Source organism: Lagenorhynchus albirostris, chromosome 8 (assembly GCF_949774975.1).
Source record: "Lagenorhynchus albirostris chromosome 8, mLagAlb1.1, whole genome shotgun sequence".
Lineage (NCBI taxonomy): Eukaryota > Metazoa > Chordata > Mammalia > Artiodactyla > Delphinidae > Lagenorhynchus > Lagenorhynchus albirostris.
The window spans coordinates 67,037,937-67,059,714 of record NC_083102.1 but is presented as its reverse complement, the minus strand read 5'-3'; the positions used below and the strand labels follow the sequence as shown (position 1 = coordinate 67,059,714).

Sequence of the window (21,778 nt, the reverse complement as noted above, 5' to 3'; positions counted from 1 at the left end):
CTGTTTTCACCTATCTTAAAAGTCTCATCTCCCTTGGATATTAGAAAATCAATGTCTCCTATCTCTGAGGTGCTGCTTATTATATATCTGGATACATTCTCCTTAGTCACTTCTTTTAATATATTTTTTCTTAGAATTTCACACTCAGAACTTCATTCATTTCATGTATATATGCTTTCTTAATTTTATAATAATAATAGTGATTTGTTGGTTGTATGCTAGGGAATATGCAAAATACTATCACTTTAAGAGTTAAGCATTTTCTCCATTTGCCAATAAGGAAACTCATGATCAGGGAGCTTAAGATTTGCTCAAGGTTTTAGTCTCATAAAAGAGCAAATCCATGTACATGTCTGTTGTACTGCAACATGATCGTTTTTTTTTTAATTTAAGTTATTGAAGAATAGTTGATTTACAATGTTGTGTTAATTTCTGATATACAGCAAAGTGATTTAGTTACATATATATATATATATATATAGTTTGCATTTGCTAATTCCAAACTCCCAATCAATCCCTCTCCCTCCCCCTTGGCAACCACAAGTCTGTTCTCTATGTCTGTGAGTCTGTTTCTGTTTCATAGGTAAGTTCATTTGTGTTATAATTTAGATTCCACATATAAGTGATATCATATGGTTATTTGTCTTTCTCTTTCTGACTTACCTCATTTAATATGAGAATCTGTAGGTGCATCCATGTTGCTGCAAATTGTATTATCTCATTCTTTTTTATGGTGGAGTAGTATTCCATTGTATATATGTACCACATCTTCTTTATCTATTCCTCCATCGATGCACCTTTAGGTTGTTTCCATGTCTTGGCTATTGTAAATAGTGCTGCTATAAACATAGGGGTGCATGTATCTTTTCAAATTATAGTTTTGTCCAGATATATACCCAGGAGTGGGATTGCTGGATAATATGGCAATTCTATTTTTAGTTTTTTGAGGTACTTGCATACTGTTTTCCACAGTGGCTGTACCACTTTACATTCCCACCAACAGTGTGGGAGGGTTCCATTTTCTCCACTCTCTCTCCAGCATTTTTTTTTTAATATATTGGAGTGTAGTTTTTTTACAATGTTGTGTTAGTTTCAAATGTACAACAAAGTGCTTCAGTTATACATATTTTCAAATATACAACAAAGCGCTTCAGTTATACATATATCTATTCTTTTTCAGATTCTTTTACCATATAGGTTATTACAGAGTATTGAGTAGAGTTCCCTGTGCTATACAGTAGGTCCTTGTTGATTATCTATTTTATATATAGTAGTGTGTATATATTAATCTCAACCTCCTAATTTATCCATCCCCCCACACCTTTCCCCTTCAGTAACCATAAGTTTGTTTTCTAAGCCTGCAAGTCTGTTTCTGTTTTGTAAATAAGTTTATTCGTATCATTTATTTTAGATTCCGCATGTAAGTAATACCATATGATATTTGTCTGTCTCTGTCTGACTTACTTCACTTAGTATGATAATCTCTAAGTCCATCCATGTAGTTGCAAATGTCATTATTTCATTCTTTTTTATGGCTGAGTAATATTCTATTGTATATATGTACCATATCTTCTTTATCTATTCCTCTGTCAGTGGACATTTAGGTTGCTTTCATGTCTTGGCTATTGTAAATAGTGCTGTAGTGAACATTGGGGTGCAGGTATCTTTCCAAATTATGGTTTTCTCTGGATATATGTCCAGGAGTGGGATTGCTGGGTCATATAGTAGCCCTATTTTCAGTTGTTTAAGGAACCTTATGGTTTCCTTTGCTGCAATACAACTCTATGTTCCTTCTTCTTATTCTCTTTTCATGATTTTGATCATCAAGTGTACACGGATTGCTTCCGACTATCTTCTTCCATCTCAGATTTCTCTGTCCATGTAGGTTTATTTGACTTAGGCTACATTTCCATGTTAATGTCCCATAGGTATCTAAAATTTCACATTCTAATACTAAACTCATTTTCTCACCCTTTTCTAAACCTGTTCACTAGCTTTATTCACTAACTTGATGCATGGAAAGACCATTCACTTTCCCATCCCCTCTGACAATGCATTTATTCTCTTCTAGTTATTCTGCATTAACTGTTTTTAAAACATCCCATAGCAATGTGAATCAGATGTTTTCTTGTCTGCCTTCTCAATTAAGATACTTGATGGCAAGGACTCTTATCTTGCTTTTGAGTCTCTGGACTCTAACCCAGTTCCTGATACACAGTTGTAGTTAATAAATGCATATTAAATAAGCGAATTGATGCAGGTGTTATATCATTCATAAAATTACTTTTCTAGGTATATGGATTTTCCATGAAATGTATCTCTCTTTCTTAGGCATAGTTATTCTTTTGTATTTGATTCTAGTCAAAGTAATTTTTTAAAATAGATGTCTAGATATATTTATTAATTCAAAATAACTTCTTCACATTCTAAAGTTAACTTGGTGGAATGATCTGATGCATATAAAATAAAACTCACTAAGTATTCCTTTGTTTTTATTCACTCACAACTGACTTGAAAGGGCTTCCCTGGTGATGCAGTGGTTGAGAGTCCGCCTGCCGATGCAGGGGACACGGGTTCGTGCCCCAGTCCGGGAGATTCCCACATGCCGCGGAGCAGCTAGGCCGGTGAGCCATGGCCGCTGAGCCTGCGCATCCGGAGCCTGTGCTCTGCAACGGGAGAGGCCACAGCAGTGAGAGGCCCGCGTACCGCAAAAAGAAAAAAAAAAATGACTTGAAAGCATCTGATATTCATTTTAACACATTAATTTTCCAAAAAGTATGTGCACCATTCAAAGAAGGAACAAATATTTGGATTACTTTACAGAGCTTATTTATTGACTTCTTTCTATTTTGTATTACACTAAGGAGAATACTGAAGTTATTTAATGGCATAATATCATAGGTTTCCCAAGAGTAAATATTCATTCATTTTCTGTCTCTTATCATCATTTTTCTCTGCCTCTCTCCCTTTTTCTTCTAAAATACACATACGCGTACGAGATGTTTTTGAGATTTCCAGAGATAATGAAATTAATGTTTCAATTATTAATGGCTCATTGGGATATATATTTTCTCAAATACTCTGAAAGTTTTTCTGAATATGATGAGAACAGTATTAAATTTTACTGGGTTCATAATGATGAGTCCAAATAACATTTTGTTTATAACCATTCCACTGTTTACATTAAATGCCCCCCCAAAACAGTATAAATTCATCTTCATACAATATCCTCAAAAGACTAGCCAAATTCGTTGAAACAGGTGAACTTCCTTATTTACCTAAACTTTGTAATTTATTGGTAAAATAGATTCAAGATGGGAAGACATAGTTATAATTAGTTTTACTTTAAGCTGAAATGATGGGGAAGGTACATTAAAGTTGATGAGTCATCACTTTGAAGCTGACATTATCAAAATCCACAGAAAAAGATGGCATATCCCCCAATCCCTTTTTAAATATATAGCATAGAGAAATTTTGAGGGACATAATTGCTTCATGCATAGATTTTGTCAGAGTGGCTGCAGCAGCAGTAATAATATCAGTGACACCAAGGTATGTATAGATACAGTTTGGGTATTAGAAAACGAGTTGGAAGGTATTAAGAATTGGTTTTCTAGACCAAAAAAAAAAAGTTTAATAAACAATGGCAACATCACAGACCAGAAAATTCTGCCTGATTTTAGTGAGAGAGTTGTGAAGCCATCTAATCCTATAACTGTAAGAATAATATGTAACTGTGTACATACAGGTATGAATATGAATTGAGCTGAATAATAAGAGATAAGTATGCTGTATCTGGCTCAAAATGTTTAAATCAAAATGCAGACCTTTCTTAAGGCAAGCTCTTTAAGTAAACTATTTTTTCTAAACAAAGAGGAGGAAGAAGAAGAGGAAGAGAGTTGATGACATATGATAAAATCATTTTTGATCCTTCAGCCTTGTGTTTCTTTAATACAAAAGAATGAATATGTACAATTAAATGAGCATTCACTCTGGAGTATTATGCTAACAGTATTTATCAATCGCACATTGGTTTCCTTTAAGTATTAAAGAATATAACTTTATAACATAATGTACAATATGTACACTCTTTAGTAGCCATACATTTATTATATTTATATGCTCAATCTGATACATCAAAATTAGATATAAATGGCAGGTAATCACTTATTTTCCTTGAATAATAAAATGTGCTATTGGAATAAAAAGAAATTCCTACACATTGTCATTTAAGAAATCTCATTATTAGACACTCTCCAAGATAATGGAATCAGTACTGCAGTTTTTCTTTCTTAACGAGTTGTTGTAGTGTGCTTTTTAGATACTATTGTCAGACACTAATTTTTCTATATCAGTTTTATCCTAAAACTTATTTAAAATGGAAAGTAGACTTCTGAATCTTAGATGAAATATTTTGACTTGCTTTTAGTGGTATTAAGCATTATAATCTTACCACCCACTTTTTTTTAGGATGTGCTGTAGTGGTGGCTGTTGAGCATATGTGATAAGAAGGCATTGGACACAGAGCTACTAAACATACATTAACATAGGTTCTTTTTTCAAATTTAGCTATCATGGATAAATTAAACTGTCTAGGAGAACCAGTGCTATAATTACGAACACTGAAGACTCAAGAATCATTATCTGCTTTAAAAATCGTTTTAATTTTTTAAAATTTCCATAAAATGGCAAAAATAAATTCAGGAACCATGAATGATTATTTCATTACAAAATGTTCATACCTACTAGTTTTTCAAGTGAAACGTTGAAATTGATAGGTGGAACGTACAGTATACGGTTCTAAAGTTTCCGCAAAAGGGAGTCTTTTCAGACGCTCCACATGGCTTCACCTTCCCCATCGTTAGGATGACCTATGAAGTGGGAGCCTCACATCTGCTGGTCTTTGCAGCTTAATGAATGAAAAGTCAATGGTCACATAAAGCCCTGCATTTTGACTCTTTCCACGTCTCTTGCATTTGTTTGTTCTCAGTCAGAGCTGTTATCATCTGAACTTACTGTCCCCAGTGCCATAAATAGGTCTCCTAATAGTATCAGCTTGGAGGTAGGAGAAGTCTCATCAATGTCCATCCAGCTTCACTTGTTAGAAAATTCTCTTGCTGACTATTTTGCCAGAATGCTGTGGGTGGGAGAGGTGGTAAAATAGAGGAGTGGCAATCTGACCTATGAAATGTGTTTACTACTTTTAATAAAGATAAAATTATTAAATTAATAATAACCTCTGGATAGTACCATGTAATTTACATACACACTTTGTTTATTCCTTAAAACAGCCCAACAAAGCAGGTGGTATTATTTTAATTTTAAAGATAAGAAAACTGAAGCTCAGAATGATTAAATAATTATCCAAGGCTACTATTCAAGGAATGAATGAAATAAGGAATGAGTGACTCTCCAGGGAAAACTGCATGGATGAAGTGGATTAAGAAGTTAAGATAGAGAAGTCAACTTTTCAATCCATTTAGCAATCAACTTACAGAGAGTAAGCTGGTCTGAGAGTCACATGGGGTTTATGTTTGGGGTTAGGATGCTGCTGAAGAACCAAAGATGACAATTTTAAAAGAAAACAGATGAAACATCATCATGGATGGAAGAGCGATGGTGAGTCATGTGGATGGTTAGGCTTTCACCAGAAACAACTATGGTAAACTTTTCAGCTCTATGATAAACTTTTCAGCTCCTGGCTTAATTTGAAAAGCTTTTGTAGGTTTCAGTGACAAGGTCTTTGAAAACTTAGGAGATAGACAAATTAAAGCAGAAATGTAATTGGTAAAAACTGATTTAGAAAGAATTAGAAAATAGGATCTTTTTCAGTTATAATTAAAGGAATTGAAACAATTATTTAATACTTCTTAATTAAAAAAAAGAAATCAAAGACTCACTAGAAATTGGATAGTTGATATGCAAGTGCTACCAGTTTTAAGGAACTTCCAAAATTATATAGATGCCTCCAAAAAATGGAAAATAAGGGTGGCATCTTTTACAATTCATTTTATGAGACAGAAAAATTTTGATAAAAAGTTACAGATGGTATGAAGAAGAAAAATAGTCTGTTGTGTTCATGAATGTAGACAAAAACTTCTGAATAAAATGTTAGCAAAGCAAAACCAATTTTCTATAACAATATTAATAACAGTGTCCAATTTGGGTATATGAAAGTATTATAAGAATATTTTAATAATGCAGAAATATGTAAGTGTATATGCCCACATTACCAATGAAATGAAATCATCTCAATATCTCACAAGGTGCAGAGAATATTAACATTGATTCATAATAAAAATTCTATATAACAGAAATAGAAGAAAACTTTATTATCTGTATGAAAGGTGTCGCTCAAAAAAGAAAAAGAAAAGAAAATCCGTACAACAAACATCATCCTAAGTTGGGAAATTATGAAAGTATTCCATTTAAATTCCGGGACAAGATATGGATATTCTGTATAAATACTCTAATTCAATAAAGTATTGAAGCTCTGGCCAGCACAATAAGACAGGGAGAGAAATAACAATTATAAGGATTGAAGATCACTAATAGTACCATTGTTATTAGCATATGATACAGTTGTTTACATAGAAATCCAAATGAATCTACAAACATAATATAGGCAATAGAAAAGAGGAGTAATGTGGCTGTTTGTGAGATCAATATATAAAAGTCAAATATATTTATATATACCAGCAACAAAAACATTAATTTTAATAAACAATTTAAAAATTTAAGATACCAACATAAACTTTAAGACAACCAAGAATAAATCTAACAACGACCTGCAAGCAAAAAAATGTTGTAATTTATTTAAGGATATTAAAGAATAAGTTGATTGAAAAATCCTATATTCATGGATGAGGAATTAACACCATATAGATGTTATTTCTCCTAAAACTGATCAATAGACTTCATGTAATGCAATTTTTTAAAACATTTATGATTTTTGTGTGTGTGTTTTTATTTTCACCCTTATGGGATATGACAAGTTAAATTTAATATGTGTACAGTAAAGCAAAGAAAAAAATAATAGCTAAGATTTCATGTTCAATGAGACATAGATTAACTATAAAGCTATAGTGTTGTAAGAGTGTGGTACTGGTTCAGAGATGGACAAATTCATGAATAAAATAGAACAGATTCTAAAAAGAAAAATACCCACATATGGAAATTTGATTTATGATGGACTTGCATGATAGAAAACTGAATTATCCAAAGCATGAAAAGATGGATTTAAAAATGAAAAGAAAAATAGTTGCACAACACCCAAAAGGACAGAAGAAAGGAGGCAAGAACGGGAGGAATGGAGAAAGAGAAAGGGAGGGCAGAGGGATGAAAGAAGGCAGCGAAGAAGGGAAAAGAAAAAAGGGATCACTACTAGACAGAACCACTCTAGAATATTGTGTATATTTTATATATATTATCTATTCTATTCCAGTAACTCACACCATCCTATCTTACATCACCACATAAAATTTCTATGTCAAAATTAAAACTAAGGGGCTTCCCTGGTGACTCAGTGGTTAAGAATCTGCCTGCCAACGCAGGGGACGCGGGTTCAAGCCGTGTGGGAAGATCCCACATGCCGCGGAGCAACTAAGCCTGTGCGCCACAACTACTGAGCCTGCGCTCTAGAACCCGCGAGCCACAACTACTCAGCCCACGTGCCACAACTACTGAAGTCTGCATGCCTAGAGCCCGTGCTCCACAACAAAAGAAGCCGCCACAATGAGAAGCCCATGCACCTCAACGAAGAGTAGCTCCTGCTCGCCACAACTAGAGAAGCCCACGTGCAACAATGAAGACCCAACGCAACCAAAAATAAATAAATTTTTTAAAAAATTAAAACTGAAATTTTAGGAGAGTAAATGTGAACTCTCTTCTGTGCACTGAGGAAACATTGTTACACAAAGCAGGCCAAAGTGCTAGCCATTTATCAAAAGATTGATAAACTTGAATACATTAAAACTAAAATGATACTTGTTAAAATATACATTAAGGAAAGTAAAAAACTTTAAACCTATAGGAAATATTTGCCCAAAAAAAGAGAAAAAAACCCAAAAGGATTAAAATCAAGAAGTAAAGAATTTTTACAAATCAACAAGTAAAAAAGGAGTAAAGATATGAAAAGGCATTTCACAAATGAGGAAACACATAAAATTACCAAGTATGACATTACAAGTGTTAGGATGGGCTCTGCACAGTTTTTTTCCACCTTCTTTTACGTACCTACATTGGTACAACTTCTATAGGAAACAGTTTGGCATGATATTGTAAAGTTACAAAAGTGGTCACTGTCCGTGAGCACCAGAAAATATGTCGAAAATGCATTTTTTATGAGAACATAAAGCTAATCAATCCAAATATCCATTGTATGGATTTTAAAATGCATACCCGCATAAATGGTATTAAACACAGCAGTAGAAATAACTCTTCAACTACACGTGGATGGAAATTCAGCTACTACGTGGAGGAATGTTAGTAACAATGCTGAGATGAAAAAGCAACATACAATGTGTTGTTTATGGCATACACATGATAACCTGAAATTCAGAATAGTGGTCACCTTTGTTAACGAGGAAGGGGGTGCTATAGGGAAAGAACGCAGGTATATGTAAGTTATTAGGAATATTCTACTCTCTGGGTTGGGCAGCTGGTATATAGGTGTTTATTATATTGCTTATATAACAGCAAACTAACCAGTGATAGTCTGGAAGAAAATATTTCAACATGTCTAACGAAAGGTAAATGCCCACAATACAATGCATGAGGAAATACAGGAAATTTTCATGTTCTAAATATTTATGGCTCTTAGTATCAGGGGATGGGGTTTTAGTTGATTTGTTTACATTTCTATTATGTTTACGCACTGTTTGTATGACATTAACCAAATGTTTTTTTCTAATGATGCTAATTTAAATAAAAATATCACTCATAATATGTAGAGTTTATAAGATAATAAAATGCAACTTATGGAAAAGAAGGACAAGGCTTTAAAGATGCAGTTCACAAAGGAGGTCACACATCTGTAAACCTACAAAAATATGTTCAACCCACTAGTAAACAGGCATGTGATTATGCAATAACAGCACCATGGTATTTTTCACTTATTGAAGAAACATCATAAAGTTGTTTATATGTAGTGTTTTGGAGTTTCAAGGAAGTGGGCCCATAATTTTCTACAGTGGGCGCCATTCAGAGGGTATCATAATGTTGTAGTGGAGTATTTTCCCTTATAGAAGATTAGCTTTCAGAACATAATGCACTTGTTCACATAAATGTATTCAAATAATGTTAACTACAATACCTGGTTTTTTGTGACAGTGAAACACTAAAGAGTTTAAAAGTACATGAAATGACTTATTCAATCATAGACTATATACCCTATTTAATATTCACTTATAATAAATCTTTATATGTACACTGACACAGAAAGATCTCTGACGTTTTTAAGTCAAAAAAATGCACACGGATAAATTAAAAGGATGTATAGCATAATCCTGTTTATGTTAAAAATATGTGTGTGATAAAATTTACATGTGTACATTTATATATGTAATCCTATAGAAAACTTTCTTGTGGTATCCACAAGAATACCTGGGGATGGGTTCCAGGACTCTCCAGATACCAAAATCCACAGATGCTCTTAGTCCCTTATATAAAAAGGCATAGTGTTTGCGCATACTTTAAATCGTCTTTAGGTTACTACAGTACGTAATAAAATGTAAATTATATGTAAATAGGTGTAAATACAATATAAATGTTTTGTAAATATATAGTTGCGGCTCACCAAATTTGAGTTTTGCTTTTTGAAACTTTCTGGATATTTTTTGTTTTGTTTTGTTTTGTTTTTTTGCGATACGCGGGCCTCTCACTGTTGTGGCCTCTCCCGTTGCGGAGCACAGGCTCCGGATGTGCAGGCTCAGCGGCCATGGCTCACGGGCCCAGCCGCTCCGCGGCATGTGGGATCTTCCCGGACCGGGGCACGTACCCGTGTCCCCTGCATCGGCAGGCGGACTCTCAACCACTGCGCCACCAGGGAAGCCCTGGATTTTTTTTTTAAGATTTTTGATCCCTGGTTGGTTGAATCTGCATATGTGGAACTTGTAGATATGGAGGACCAACTGTATTATATTGTTACCATTGGGGCAAGAAAGGTGAAGAGGCACATTCTAAATATTCTGTCCTATTTCAATTCTTTTCTTTTTTTTTTATACAAGAAAATAGGCATGTATGATTGTATAACTGGAGGCACTACCTGCCTTTGTAATTGGTTGTAATATTTGTAATATTTGTAATAGGTTGCATTAATAAGCACACTGCATGCAGTAGCAGCAGAAGCAGTGGACATTTATCACAGCTGACCCCGCAATTAGTCTTGAGTATTCCTGGGTGGCAAACACTGCCAGCCAGGTCAAAAGACAGGGGGAAGCCTGGCTTCTAGTTGCAGATTCAGTCAGAAGGAAACACTGAATACAGTTGGCTAAAACCTCATATGCAGTCTGATCATTTTCTCCCAGTAATGGAGAAGGCAGAAAACTCTCAAAGACATATTTACTGACCTATTGGTCACATTTATATAATTATTCAAAAGAATTGTTTATCAATAAAAATTAGTAAATGAAACAATTTTGTATATGTCACTCTGCATTATGTGAACTGCATACCGCATATGGGAGTATATCTTAGTGAAAATTATTATAATTTATTAACTTTATTTTTTTAACTTTAGAGTTGATAAAAGAAAAAATATATTTATTATAGAATATAGAGTATATAATGACAATGTTTAACTTAGGACATGTTAATACTTTTATTTTAGAATTTCATTCTACATAAGAATTTAATGTTTTTCAATAAAATCAAAATCTTTCATTAGATGAAATGCTAAATATACAAAACTAAAAATGTCCTAACTTTGAAATATCAATCACGTGCCATAACGTGCTTATTTTTCAGGTTAAGCTTTTTCCGTGATGTTCCTGATTTCAGAGTGTTAGCCTGCGGTGGAGATGGAACTGTGGGGTGGATTTTGGACTGCATAGGTAATGAAGACACACATTTAACGTAGCTGGGGTGAGAGTGGTAACCTTAAATTCTGTGTATTTTGTTTGTTTATTTAGTGCATCCATATCTTTGGATGTGGATGCATTAAATAAAGTACATAGTGATACACTTAGACATCTGGAATGTTGCACACTGTTTACTGGCTTAATTTATTCGTCTGTATTTCAAATTTTTAACTGACAAAATAATTTACAAGTAACTAGAAATCCTTCTTTTCTCATTCATTTCTCTTGGAATTTAATAAACCGTCAAATATTTCTGGATCTGCATTGACCAATCTTTTTTAAAAATAGGCCTCTTCATAAAAAGATTCAAAAGATTCAAAAGAAGTTTTACTATCTATATATATTGAAGCAAACTTTTATTTAGTCAATGCAGTTGAGAATATTCTACCTTTTCATACTCTCAAAAATATTCAAATTAAAAATGAATACATATTGTCAGCACACTTTTGGTAAGCATCTAACGACTTTAATCTACTAACATTTTTAAAACAGGAAAAACAGGGAAAATTGTATTCTTTGGCCTTCCAATAAACAATGTCAGTAGTATTAATATATTTAAGGAGAAAACCAGAGTTCAAGAACTGCAAAAATTAAGGAGTTGCTTGAACAGTATCTGAGAACTTGTAAGAATTTTAGTGAAAACAGGAGGATATTGTTGGTTTGCATTAGCCCTCAAAATCTAAGCCTTTGGCTAGTACACTGTGGCACATCCCTACATAATCTATTCCCTCCCCGTTCCTACACACCCACATATGCTTACTTTGAAGGGCTGAAAAGGGAGAAGAATAAAGAAAAATAATACATGTTTGTGAGATTTGCTCAGTGAGTCAAACAAAAGCATGTGGAATTTCAGTGGCAAATATCTTTACTGGACTCAAACACTATGTTGTATAATGTTGAACCTCAAACAAAACCAGGTAATCTTTTACGTCGTTGACTCTGACACAGAGCAGCACAAAACCATTGTTAGCATTTTACTAACCTTTAGAATTCCACTACTTTCAAAATATTTTATTCCTTCAAGTGTACCTCGAGTTGATGTTGCAAAGGACTTTTTATAGGAAGCTACTTCTCCACGCTGCTTACGTCCTTGTATGAATATTCCTATGTTGTATATACCTGCATTCTTGAGAATTTCAACGGAGTTAATTCAAACATGCTACAATTTTTAACTGAATTAACATATTTAAAAGGCTTTCCTCATGCATAAGTCTTGAAAATTCCTGTCACTCTGTGAATTTTGGTATTTATTTGTTTTATAAATTGCTAGAAATACATACAAATTAATCAATTTATGATTGTATATAACTATAAAATAGAATGTTTTATGTTTATAAGTACCTGGTGGAATGCCTTCCATGCCAAGCTGTGTTTATTTCATTGTTGTTCTGTCTGTGATCAAAAATTTATTTTATTTCAATTTTTCAATTCTACAGAAAAGGCAAATGTAGTCAAGCATCCTCCAGTGGCTATTCTGCCTCTCGGGACCGGCAATGATCTAGCAAGATGCCTGCGATGGGGAGGAGGTAAAATAGCTAAAAAAAAAAAGAAAAAAATCTTAAGAAACAGATATAGTACAGAGCACCCTTCCCCCCAAAACTAAATCCAGCATTTCTTCACTGCATGACAGCTGCCATGTGATTTCAGCAAACATAATTGCTGTCAGATATGTAGTATAATTTTGAACACTCGTCTAGAGTAGAGAAACAAATAGTGGACCAAGAGTTAGACTGTGAGTGCTAATTATATACTTGATGGGGCAGGCAAGCTTCCAACCCTTTTTGGTTTTGGGGTTTCCAATTTAAGAAATGAGATAAGCATGGGTTAACTCTAAAATAATGTTCACATTTGTAATCTCTGAGTGTGTGAGAAAATCACAAACAAAGGAAAAAAACTGAAAGGCTAACAAATGACTTGTCCAGGAATAAGTACAAGAGGTAACACATTTTCTGAGACCCACTTTGCACCAGGTGGTGTGTTCTGCACTTGGGGTACAGGGTTAAGAATAGAAAGAAAAAATATCTGCTTTCAACGGAGCCTTAAATTCTAGTGGAACATGAAGTCATGTGTAAATTGTGAGACTTCCTACTGACAAGTAAGATGATAATCAACATAATGAACGACCTCACCTAGGAATTGATGAGGTGACATAAGAAGAATCCTAATAGGTGGATAATGATGGAGCCATATAGAACTGGGGGTGGACATTATAGGCAGAGGGAACATCAAGTCCAAAGGCCCAGAGATACAAAGGCACTTAACATTACTGAAGGAACTGAAAACGGAATAGTGTAGATGGAACAGGTGAGTAAAGGGAGAATATTTCAAGATGAGATCTTAAAATAATTTGAAGTGTCATTAACAGGCTAAACTTACCAGAAGATATCAAAGAAAAGAAAACTATATTTTGCTAAATAAACAAGAACCTAATCCTAAATATTTTTAGCATCTAAACTCAGAGAAGTTTGAAAAGTGTCTAGTAAGACAGTGTAAATCAGAAGCCCTTGGGAAGCTTGTTAAAAATATAGTGGACCGACCTTACTTCAAATATGCTAAATGGAAATCTCTAGAGATGGGACCCGGGCAGTTGATTTTTTTTTTTAAGCAAACTCCCTAAGTAACTTGATTTACAACAAAATTTGAGAAGAATTGTTCCATGAATACCTGGGCAACTTGTGAACTCTAAGATGTATATACATGTATTTGTGTATTTGACAGAATTTGAAACCAAGTTAAAAACATGGTATATGATATATTTGTAACTTTCATTAAGGATATAACTTAGTAGGAGAATATTATAAAATAGTGAGTTAAATTGTATAGAATCTAAAGATAGATAGATAGATGGAATGAACCATTGCTTACGAGATGCTTATATTTGCCAATGTTAATATACGTGTATTGATTAAAAGGAAGAGAATCATGCATGTGGCTTCTTATGTATTCCTCTGGAAATATTTTTGATATTTGAAAATTAATAATTTTATTTTGGCTTCAAGCTGGCAAATGACTTAAATCTCAAAATTGATATAGAAGTTCCATTCAGGGCATCCTTTAATTATTTCCTTGTAAACAGTTTTAAAGATATTCTTATCAGTGGCCAAAGACACATGGATTATAGTATATGTCAAAGTGTATATTGATGATGAACTCTTTGTGCATGTCTAGCATGTGCTGGCACTGTTCTAGGTGATGGATATTAAATGAGAAAATAAATAAAGGGTTCTTACCCTTTTGGAGGTTACATTTTCATTGCGTACACAGACAATAAATCACTGAATAATGAAATATATAATTACAAAATAAGGTCAAGGATATGAAAGAATCAGAGTGTATTTTCAGAGAATAACCGAGGGGAACTATTCAGCTATATGGTCAAGAAGACCTCTCTGAGGAAGTAACATTTAAGCTGGATTTAAAATATGAGGAAGAAAGAGCAAGCTCTTTGTACTGAAAGGACTGAAGGAAGGCTGATGTAACTCTAAGAGGTCATGGGGCAGTGGGTAGGTATGGCCTCAGCGGGGTGAATAGGATGACATTGGAGAGAGAATCTGGAGCCAGATTATGCAGGTCTTAATGGTCATGGTAAAAATTTTATGTGATTGACTTTGAAGCACACAGTGAAACTTTGGAAGAGTTTCAAAAGCAGAGTGGCACAGTGACATTTGTGTTTTCAAAATAGGTTAATTTGGGGGCATAAAAGACTGTTAAGAAAATGTGGCAATGTGGGGAATCATAGTTTTTGAAAGGAGAATTTGGATTACCATTGTATTTAGAGGATAAATGGGCTGGGCTAGGGCGGTGGTAGTACAAATGAGACAAGTGCACACACTGACATTTTCAGGGATAGACTGATACAACGTGCCAATGGATTGGGTAGGGACTTTGGGGAAAGTGAGGTATCAAGGGGGACTGCAAGATGCCCAAGGTGAGCAATTAGGAAAATGGAGGTGTGATCTGCTAGAGTTTACTAATAAAGAAACATACTCTGGGGTGGCATTATTTCTTGTCAGGTGTCTAACTTTGAGCAAGTTGCTTAACAACTGTGTGCCTCAGACTCCTCATCAGAACTTGAAGAAAATAATGGTATCTGCCTTGGAGGTTCTTACACCCGACTGTCAAATTGTTTCCCCAGTGTCTGGGCTGAGTCCTTCCTGTAATTATAGTAATTATCATTATGCCTAACATTTGGGAAAGAAATTACTTTATTCAACCAATAATCATTTTGTTCACGTAATATCACTGGAATCTATTGACTGGAAGCTTAATTTTTATGAGTATATTTACATATTTTGGAAAACATAACACTGTACAAATATAAGATGTTGTAGGACATTTGAAAAAAATACTTAATTTACATTCTCTTTGCAATTTTTCTGGCAATGATTAATATCTCAAGCAAAATTCTGAAGTTTACTGCAAGAAAAATGTTTTGTGAAGAGTAAGGGAGTAGGAGGCAGAACTTTACATGGAGCACACTCTTACAAATACGTTGTTGCTTTTCTTTATGTGATTTTAAATTTGTAAAAATCTCTATGACATTTTAGATAGAATCAGTTATTATGATAACATCATATCATTAAAGCGAAGATAAATACTAATTACGTTTTCATTTGGTTGCTTAGCCTAGAGTGATTATAGGCTTTAAATGAAAATAATGGAAGCAAAATAGCATCATTCTTTTCTGGAACAAGCTTTGTTTGCATAGTTAGTAAGTTTAATTTATCTTTTTTTAAAAAATATAATCTTTTGAGTTCAGGAATCCTATTTATAGTTATGGATCATTATTAAACAAGCTTGAGCACAGATAAATCTAAACAAGTAGGGCATAGATATTTGTTAAATGGGGAACTACAATTTGGAATTCTTCACCTTTGAGAATTAGCACTGAACTGCAGGTATGATTCTCCAAATAGATTTATTGCCTCTCTCTTTCCATTTTTCCTTGGCTAGAAGACTGATTGATACCAGCCTTTTTCATACATAGCCATAAAAACTTTGAGAACATATCCTGCTAAAGAATTTAAGTTAATTGACCCTACTTAATCTAGCTGTATTAATTCTTTCATTAAATTCAATTCTATTATGTTGTCTCCTGGTCGGTTGTCGTTCCTACATTTTTCCGGTGTTATGCTGAACAATGCTTCTATTAACCTGAGATGTAGCTGAGGACAAGCTCAATGTTTGTTTTAGAGCATTATCATTTACTCATATTTCTGCTGAGTGGGTTTGTGTATAATACTGTATATTAAATATACTATATTTTCATACTATATTATACATTAGTTTAATGTATATAAATTCATTTATATCTAAAACGATCATACTTATTTTCAAACAAGAGTAGAATTTGGAAAATAGGTGAATATATTTAACTGTTTTTAACTCAATGCAATAGGTAAACATATATATATAATTTATTTGGGGGGCGTTAAAAGAAATTAAAAAGAAAATAAACATTGGGAATGAGGGTGGAACTATTAAGAAACACCTGAAAAATAAGTACGCTTAATTACTATACTCTTGTAGTTTAAACAATTTAGTGTTTTATCACTGAGTACAATTATATGTATATTATGTAAGTTCATAATTTTTGAATTATGCTATAAAATATGGTATGACATTTATTGAAATGGTTTTTAATACTTCTAATGTTTATATCTGTGTAGTCGTTGTTTGTTGTACTTTTTGCTGTGTGTATTGAATGGTGCACAATTAGTTTCTAGACCTGTGTAAGGTAAGAAGAGATGGTAGGCTCCAAGATACGTATTCCTGGTTTCTGGCTGCCTTGCCCCTCTAATAAGTTAATTCAACAAATACAGCATAAATGTAATTTAATCTTGCCATATTACAGTGCCTATTCCGTTTTCTTTTAATCCAATCGGTTTTTCCAGAGTTATGTGTGCTAACACATCTAACGAGGACTCATAGCCTCTGGCATTTTCTTGTTCAACAAATAAATTATTAAAATATAGAATGAAGTTGGACACGGAAAAAAATCTATGAAAATATTGTTGCTACTCAAAATATCATTGTAAAGATGTGTATAGAGTTAGAAAGATTATTTAACTTAGTACATTTCAAATTCTAATGTCATTGTCAGTATTATTGTTGACAACTTTCTATTCTTTTGCCTTATATACTAAGACCTTTTATGCATTTTCTCATTTTTTTTCTCAATTAATTCTCACACCAAACCTAAGTTTTTACAGAGGAAGAAACTGTTTAGAATTTTAAAAGCAGACACTGAAGTAAATAATACAGCCAGGATTAGGCTACAGCCCTAATTAACTACAATGTTAGATACCTAAAGGTACATTTAAGAGAAAGTATAATATTAAGCAACAAGTTTCTTTTCTGGCCATGGTGGCTATCTATAGTAGATTTATTTAAAAATGGATTTGTTGGACATTTACTGTAGGGCACACCTGGTAAAAGGAACTTGTGGGGAGAAAAATGAAAATAACTATAGTGCACCATGCTAGTTCTACGGTAGGGCTAGTTTTGAGAACTGTGTACTGTGGTACTGTACAGAATCCATTATTTTGGGAGGGTGGCTTCTGGAAAAAAGTGTTATCAAATATAAAGCCTGCAGAGGGAGTAGAAGCAAGGGACAAGTCTAACATGGCATCCAGGCTTTTTACTATAGCAACTGGGTGGAGGGGAAAGTCAGCTGTTTTTCGGACGGAGAGTTCACAGGAGGATGATACCAAAGCACATCATTAATTCCACTTTGAATAAATACATTGATAAAAAGTTTTGTGAGGGGTATGCATTGGAGATGTTCATTTGGCAGTTGGCTGTACTGTGAATTTGTCCCACAGGAGCGAAATATGAGTTACAAATTAAAGCTAAAGATAAAATATTGGTATGAGTATAAGAAGATTATAGTTAATTCTTCAACCTGTGTTAGAATTTGCTTTAAAATGCATTATTTAGCTTTAGAATGATACACACATATTCACACGCTTAAACATATATAATTATAGCTTTTGTTATTTGGTTATATTTTTTCTCAAGATAATTTTTTTTTCATTAGGTTATGAAGGTGAGAATCTGATGAAAATCTTAAAAGACATTGAAAACAGCACAGAAATCATGTTGGACAGGTGGAAGTTTGAAGTCATACCTAATGACAAAGATGAGAAGGGAGACCCAGTGCCTTACAGTATCATCAATAATTACTTTTCCATTGGCGTGGTAAGATTTTCCACTAACCATTCTTTTTTTACCAGTTCTGGATAATCACTGATGTAAACTCTTATACTATGAAGATTTACTGATTATAAATAATTTATTTTATCTTTGTGTCAGCAAAGCACCTCTTCTAATGGGTAATAGTAAAGCTTATGAATTTATTTAAAGTCAGAGAATCAGTGATGATTTTTTCATGTGTTAAACAAAGGAAAGAAACTATATTTTATGTAATTGGCTTGACCATTTGTGTTAGTAAAATGAAGCTTAGAATGGTTTATAAGGTAGTTATAAGTTTTAGAGTATAAGCTACAGTTTCACATTACTAAAAATGTGAAAACAATGCATCAAATTTTTTCTTTTTTCTTATTTTGAAATCTACATTATAATATCATAACCTATTAGGTTTTAATTTATAGACATTATTTTAAAATTTATGGTTTAGTGTAAAGTCTAAGAAAAATGCTGCTAGTATTCTCAAGTGGTTAGTAAGTCAAAAGGTTAATTTTTCACTTACTTTCTTGAAAAATTTGAGACCGAAATTAAAATATCTTTTGGCAATTTAAAGAGTTATTGAAATTTCAATCCCTAAGAAATTAATAATTTTAACAGTAATTTTACTTGTATTTATATACATATTACCCAGTAATTATGAAGTCTTAAAATATATTATCTACAGCATTACATTCCATTGAACATATTTTCCCAATATTAGTCTTACATCATGTCTCATTTCTCTCTTATGCATGTGCATGTGCACACATACACACACAGACACAGCTAGCAAACTATAAAAAGCATTGGTTGAGTCCATGAACTTAGGAGTCAAGCTACCTTTAGCAATTTTTTTTTCCTCTTAGTGTGCATTCATTTACCTGTATCATGGTAGTTACTATTTTCTCTCTCATAGTTGTAAATAATGTGATTATACATTTAAAGAGCCTCGTATAATGATGCATAATGAAGGCTAAATATACAATCTTTACTAATACCATGATAATTATTATTATTTGCAAGAAAAATGTAATGCATTTGATCCATTAAAATTCTATTTATATTTGATATGAATAACAATATTTTAACAGCTTTATTGGCAAATAACTTACACACAACCTAATTCACTCGTTTTAAGTAAACCTTTTAATGATTTAATAAATCTATCCCATATTAGAGCATTTTCATCGCCAAGACAAGAACCCTCATGCCCATTTCTAGTGAATTCTGGGTCCTTTCCCCAGTTCCAAGCAAAGCTCTAATCTTTCTACCTCTAAGATTTGCCTTTTATGGATAGTTCATATAAAAGAAATAATACAATATATCGTTTTTTGCACCTAGCTTCTTTCACTTCACATAATGTTTTGAGGTTCACTTATATGAGCTACATGAATACTGTATTCCTTTTATTGCTGAGTAGTAAGTATCCCGTTGTGTGGATATGTCATATATTGTTTATCTCTTCATGGGTTGATGTACATTTAGATTGCTTCTGGTCTTTGGATATTATGAATAATGCCACTGTCTTGAGTCCCTATAGTTAATTTTTTATTTTGCTTACTGTACTTTTTGACTCAAGAATTTCTATTTGGTTCTTTTTTATATTTCTAGGTCTTTAATTGATATTTGAATGGTCATTGTTCTTATACTTTCCTTTATTATTTAAGCATAGTTTACATTAGTTTTTTTGATCAATTTATAATAGCTGTTTTGAAGTCTTTGTCTGCTAAGTCCAACATCTAGAGTCCATCAGAGACATTGTTTGCTTTTTCCAATGTGAAATACTTTCCCATTCCTCTGCATATTTGCTAGTTTTTTGTTGGAAACAAGAGATTTTATATAATATAACAACTGTGGATTTGCATTCTCCCATAGGTGTTATGCTTGTTCCTGTGTTTGCTTAGGGATTTCCCTCCACTGATTATAAGGAGCCTTTCTCCCCTGTAGTGTATGGATATACTGATGCCTCAGTATTTTTGTTTTTGTTTTTTCTTCTTGCTTTTATATTAATCCTGGCTTCTAGGGATCATTCCTGTGTCAGCATGCTTGACCAACGTTTGTGCTTAAACACCTTGAGACAGTTCATCCCTTTGCCACTGAACCTGTATGTTCATTGGGGAACACATACAAACTGCAGGCAATTATTAATCTGATTCAGCTTTTAGTATCTGCTGGCCTTTTTGTCTCTTCTGCTCATGTAGAAGGCCTCTCACTTAGCCAAAGATGTATAAATAACTATGGCCCTCTTTGGACTTTCCTGAACATATATGCGACCTTGTACATTCATATAGCCTTTCAGACAGCCAGGAATATGACAGAATATCAAGGCCCATTATGGCTGTCTCATTCTCAAGATCTCCTTGAATATCTGGCTAGTTGGCTGGTTAGTTGCTTGCCTTAATCACTTTCGCAAACTGAGGCAAGCTGCTACATTTGCCACTGAGATCACTATTATTTTGGATAACTCTGGGTCATGGAGTTTCTCCAGCTTCCACTCCAAGTCATGTGAGCTCCCCCGACAGTAAAATTGCTTGCTTTCATAACTTGCCCCACCCTGGTAGATCTTTAGTACTGATGGAGGTGGAGGGTAGGGTAGCAGCTCAAGGTTGAAACATCACAGATTGCCAGTGTTCTTCTCTTAGGTTCAGTAGTTTTTCTTGAATAAATAGTTCTCAGTTTGTTATATGCCTTTGATCAATTTTCAGTGGTCCTCAACAGAAGTTATTTCCTTTGCATCCCAGGAGACATTTGGCAGTGTTTGGACACACATTTGATAGCCATGGCTAAGAGAGGATTCCTACTGGAAGCTAGTGGGTAGAGGATAGGGATGCTGATAAACACTCCCAGTTCATAGAATAGCCCCCAAATACATAAGAAAGAATTACATAGCTCAAAATGTCAATAGGGCTGAGGGTGAGAAACCTGGCATCAACAAACCAATATTAAATACAGAACTCAAGATGTTGGAAAAGGGGAAATAGCTAACACATGAAGAAAAGGAAAGCTGTAATAGAAATAAGACAGGACATACAGCAAAGAATAACAAGAGCAAAAAAAATTGAGTATGTTAGTGAAACCAAAAACTGGATCTTTGAAAGTAATTTATCAAATCTACTGCAAAATTGATTTTATAAAAATATTGTAAAGAGAATTGCAAATAAATAATATAGAGTGAAAAAAGACCAAAAATCCCCCCCCGTAAAGACAAAACATAATATCCCAACTGAAAATATTTTAGGACTAAATAAGGAAGTGTAGCAAAGTTACTAAATATAAAATCAACTTAAATATTCAATATTATTCTATTATATAAGCAATAATCTATACATTTACGAAAACAGGAACCAAAAAATTAGAACCATCCAAAAATTAATAAAGAATATACAAGACCTAAAAACAGAAACATTAAAACTCTCTACAAAGACATAACAGATCAGAATAAACAGAGACATTTTCTATTCTTAGATGGGATAGCTTAATAATCTGTAATATGCAAATTAATGTATACCTTT

General features: G+C 33.4%; 1 protein-coding gene across 6 annotated transcripts in view; it reads left to right on the top strand.

Moving 5' to 3' along the window:
• The window catches only part of DGKB (diacylglycerol kinase beta), a 648,769-nt gene that overhangs the window by 223,444 nt on the left and 403,547 nt on the right, over positions 1 to 21,778 (top strand). For all 6 annotated transcript variants that reach the window (XM_060156129.1, XM_060156127.1, XM_060156125.1 and 3 more), the window contains 3 exons: positions 10,966 to 11,051; positions 12,515 to 12,604; positions 18,118 to 18,278. In XM_060156129.1, coding sequence (XP_060012112.1) covers positions 10,966 to 11,051; positions 12,515 to 12,604; positions 18,118 to 18,278 — 337 coding nt within the window. The remainder of the gene's footprint in view (positions 1 to 10,965; positions 11,052 to 12,514; positions 12,605 to 18,117; positions 18,279 to 21,778) is intronic.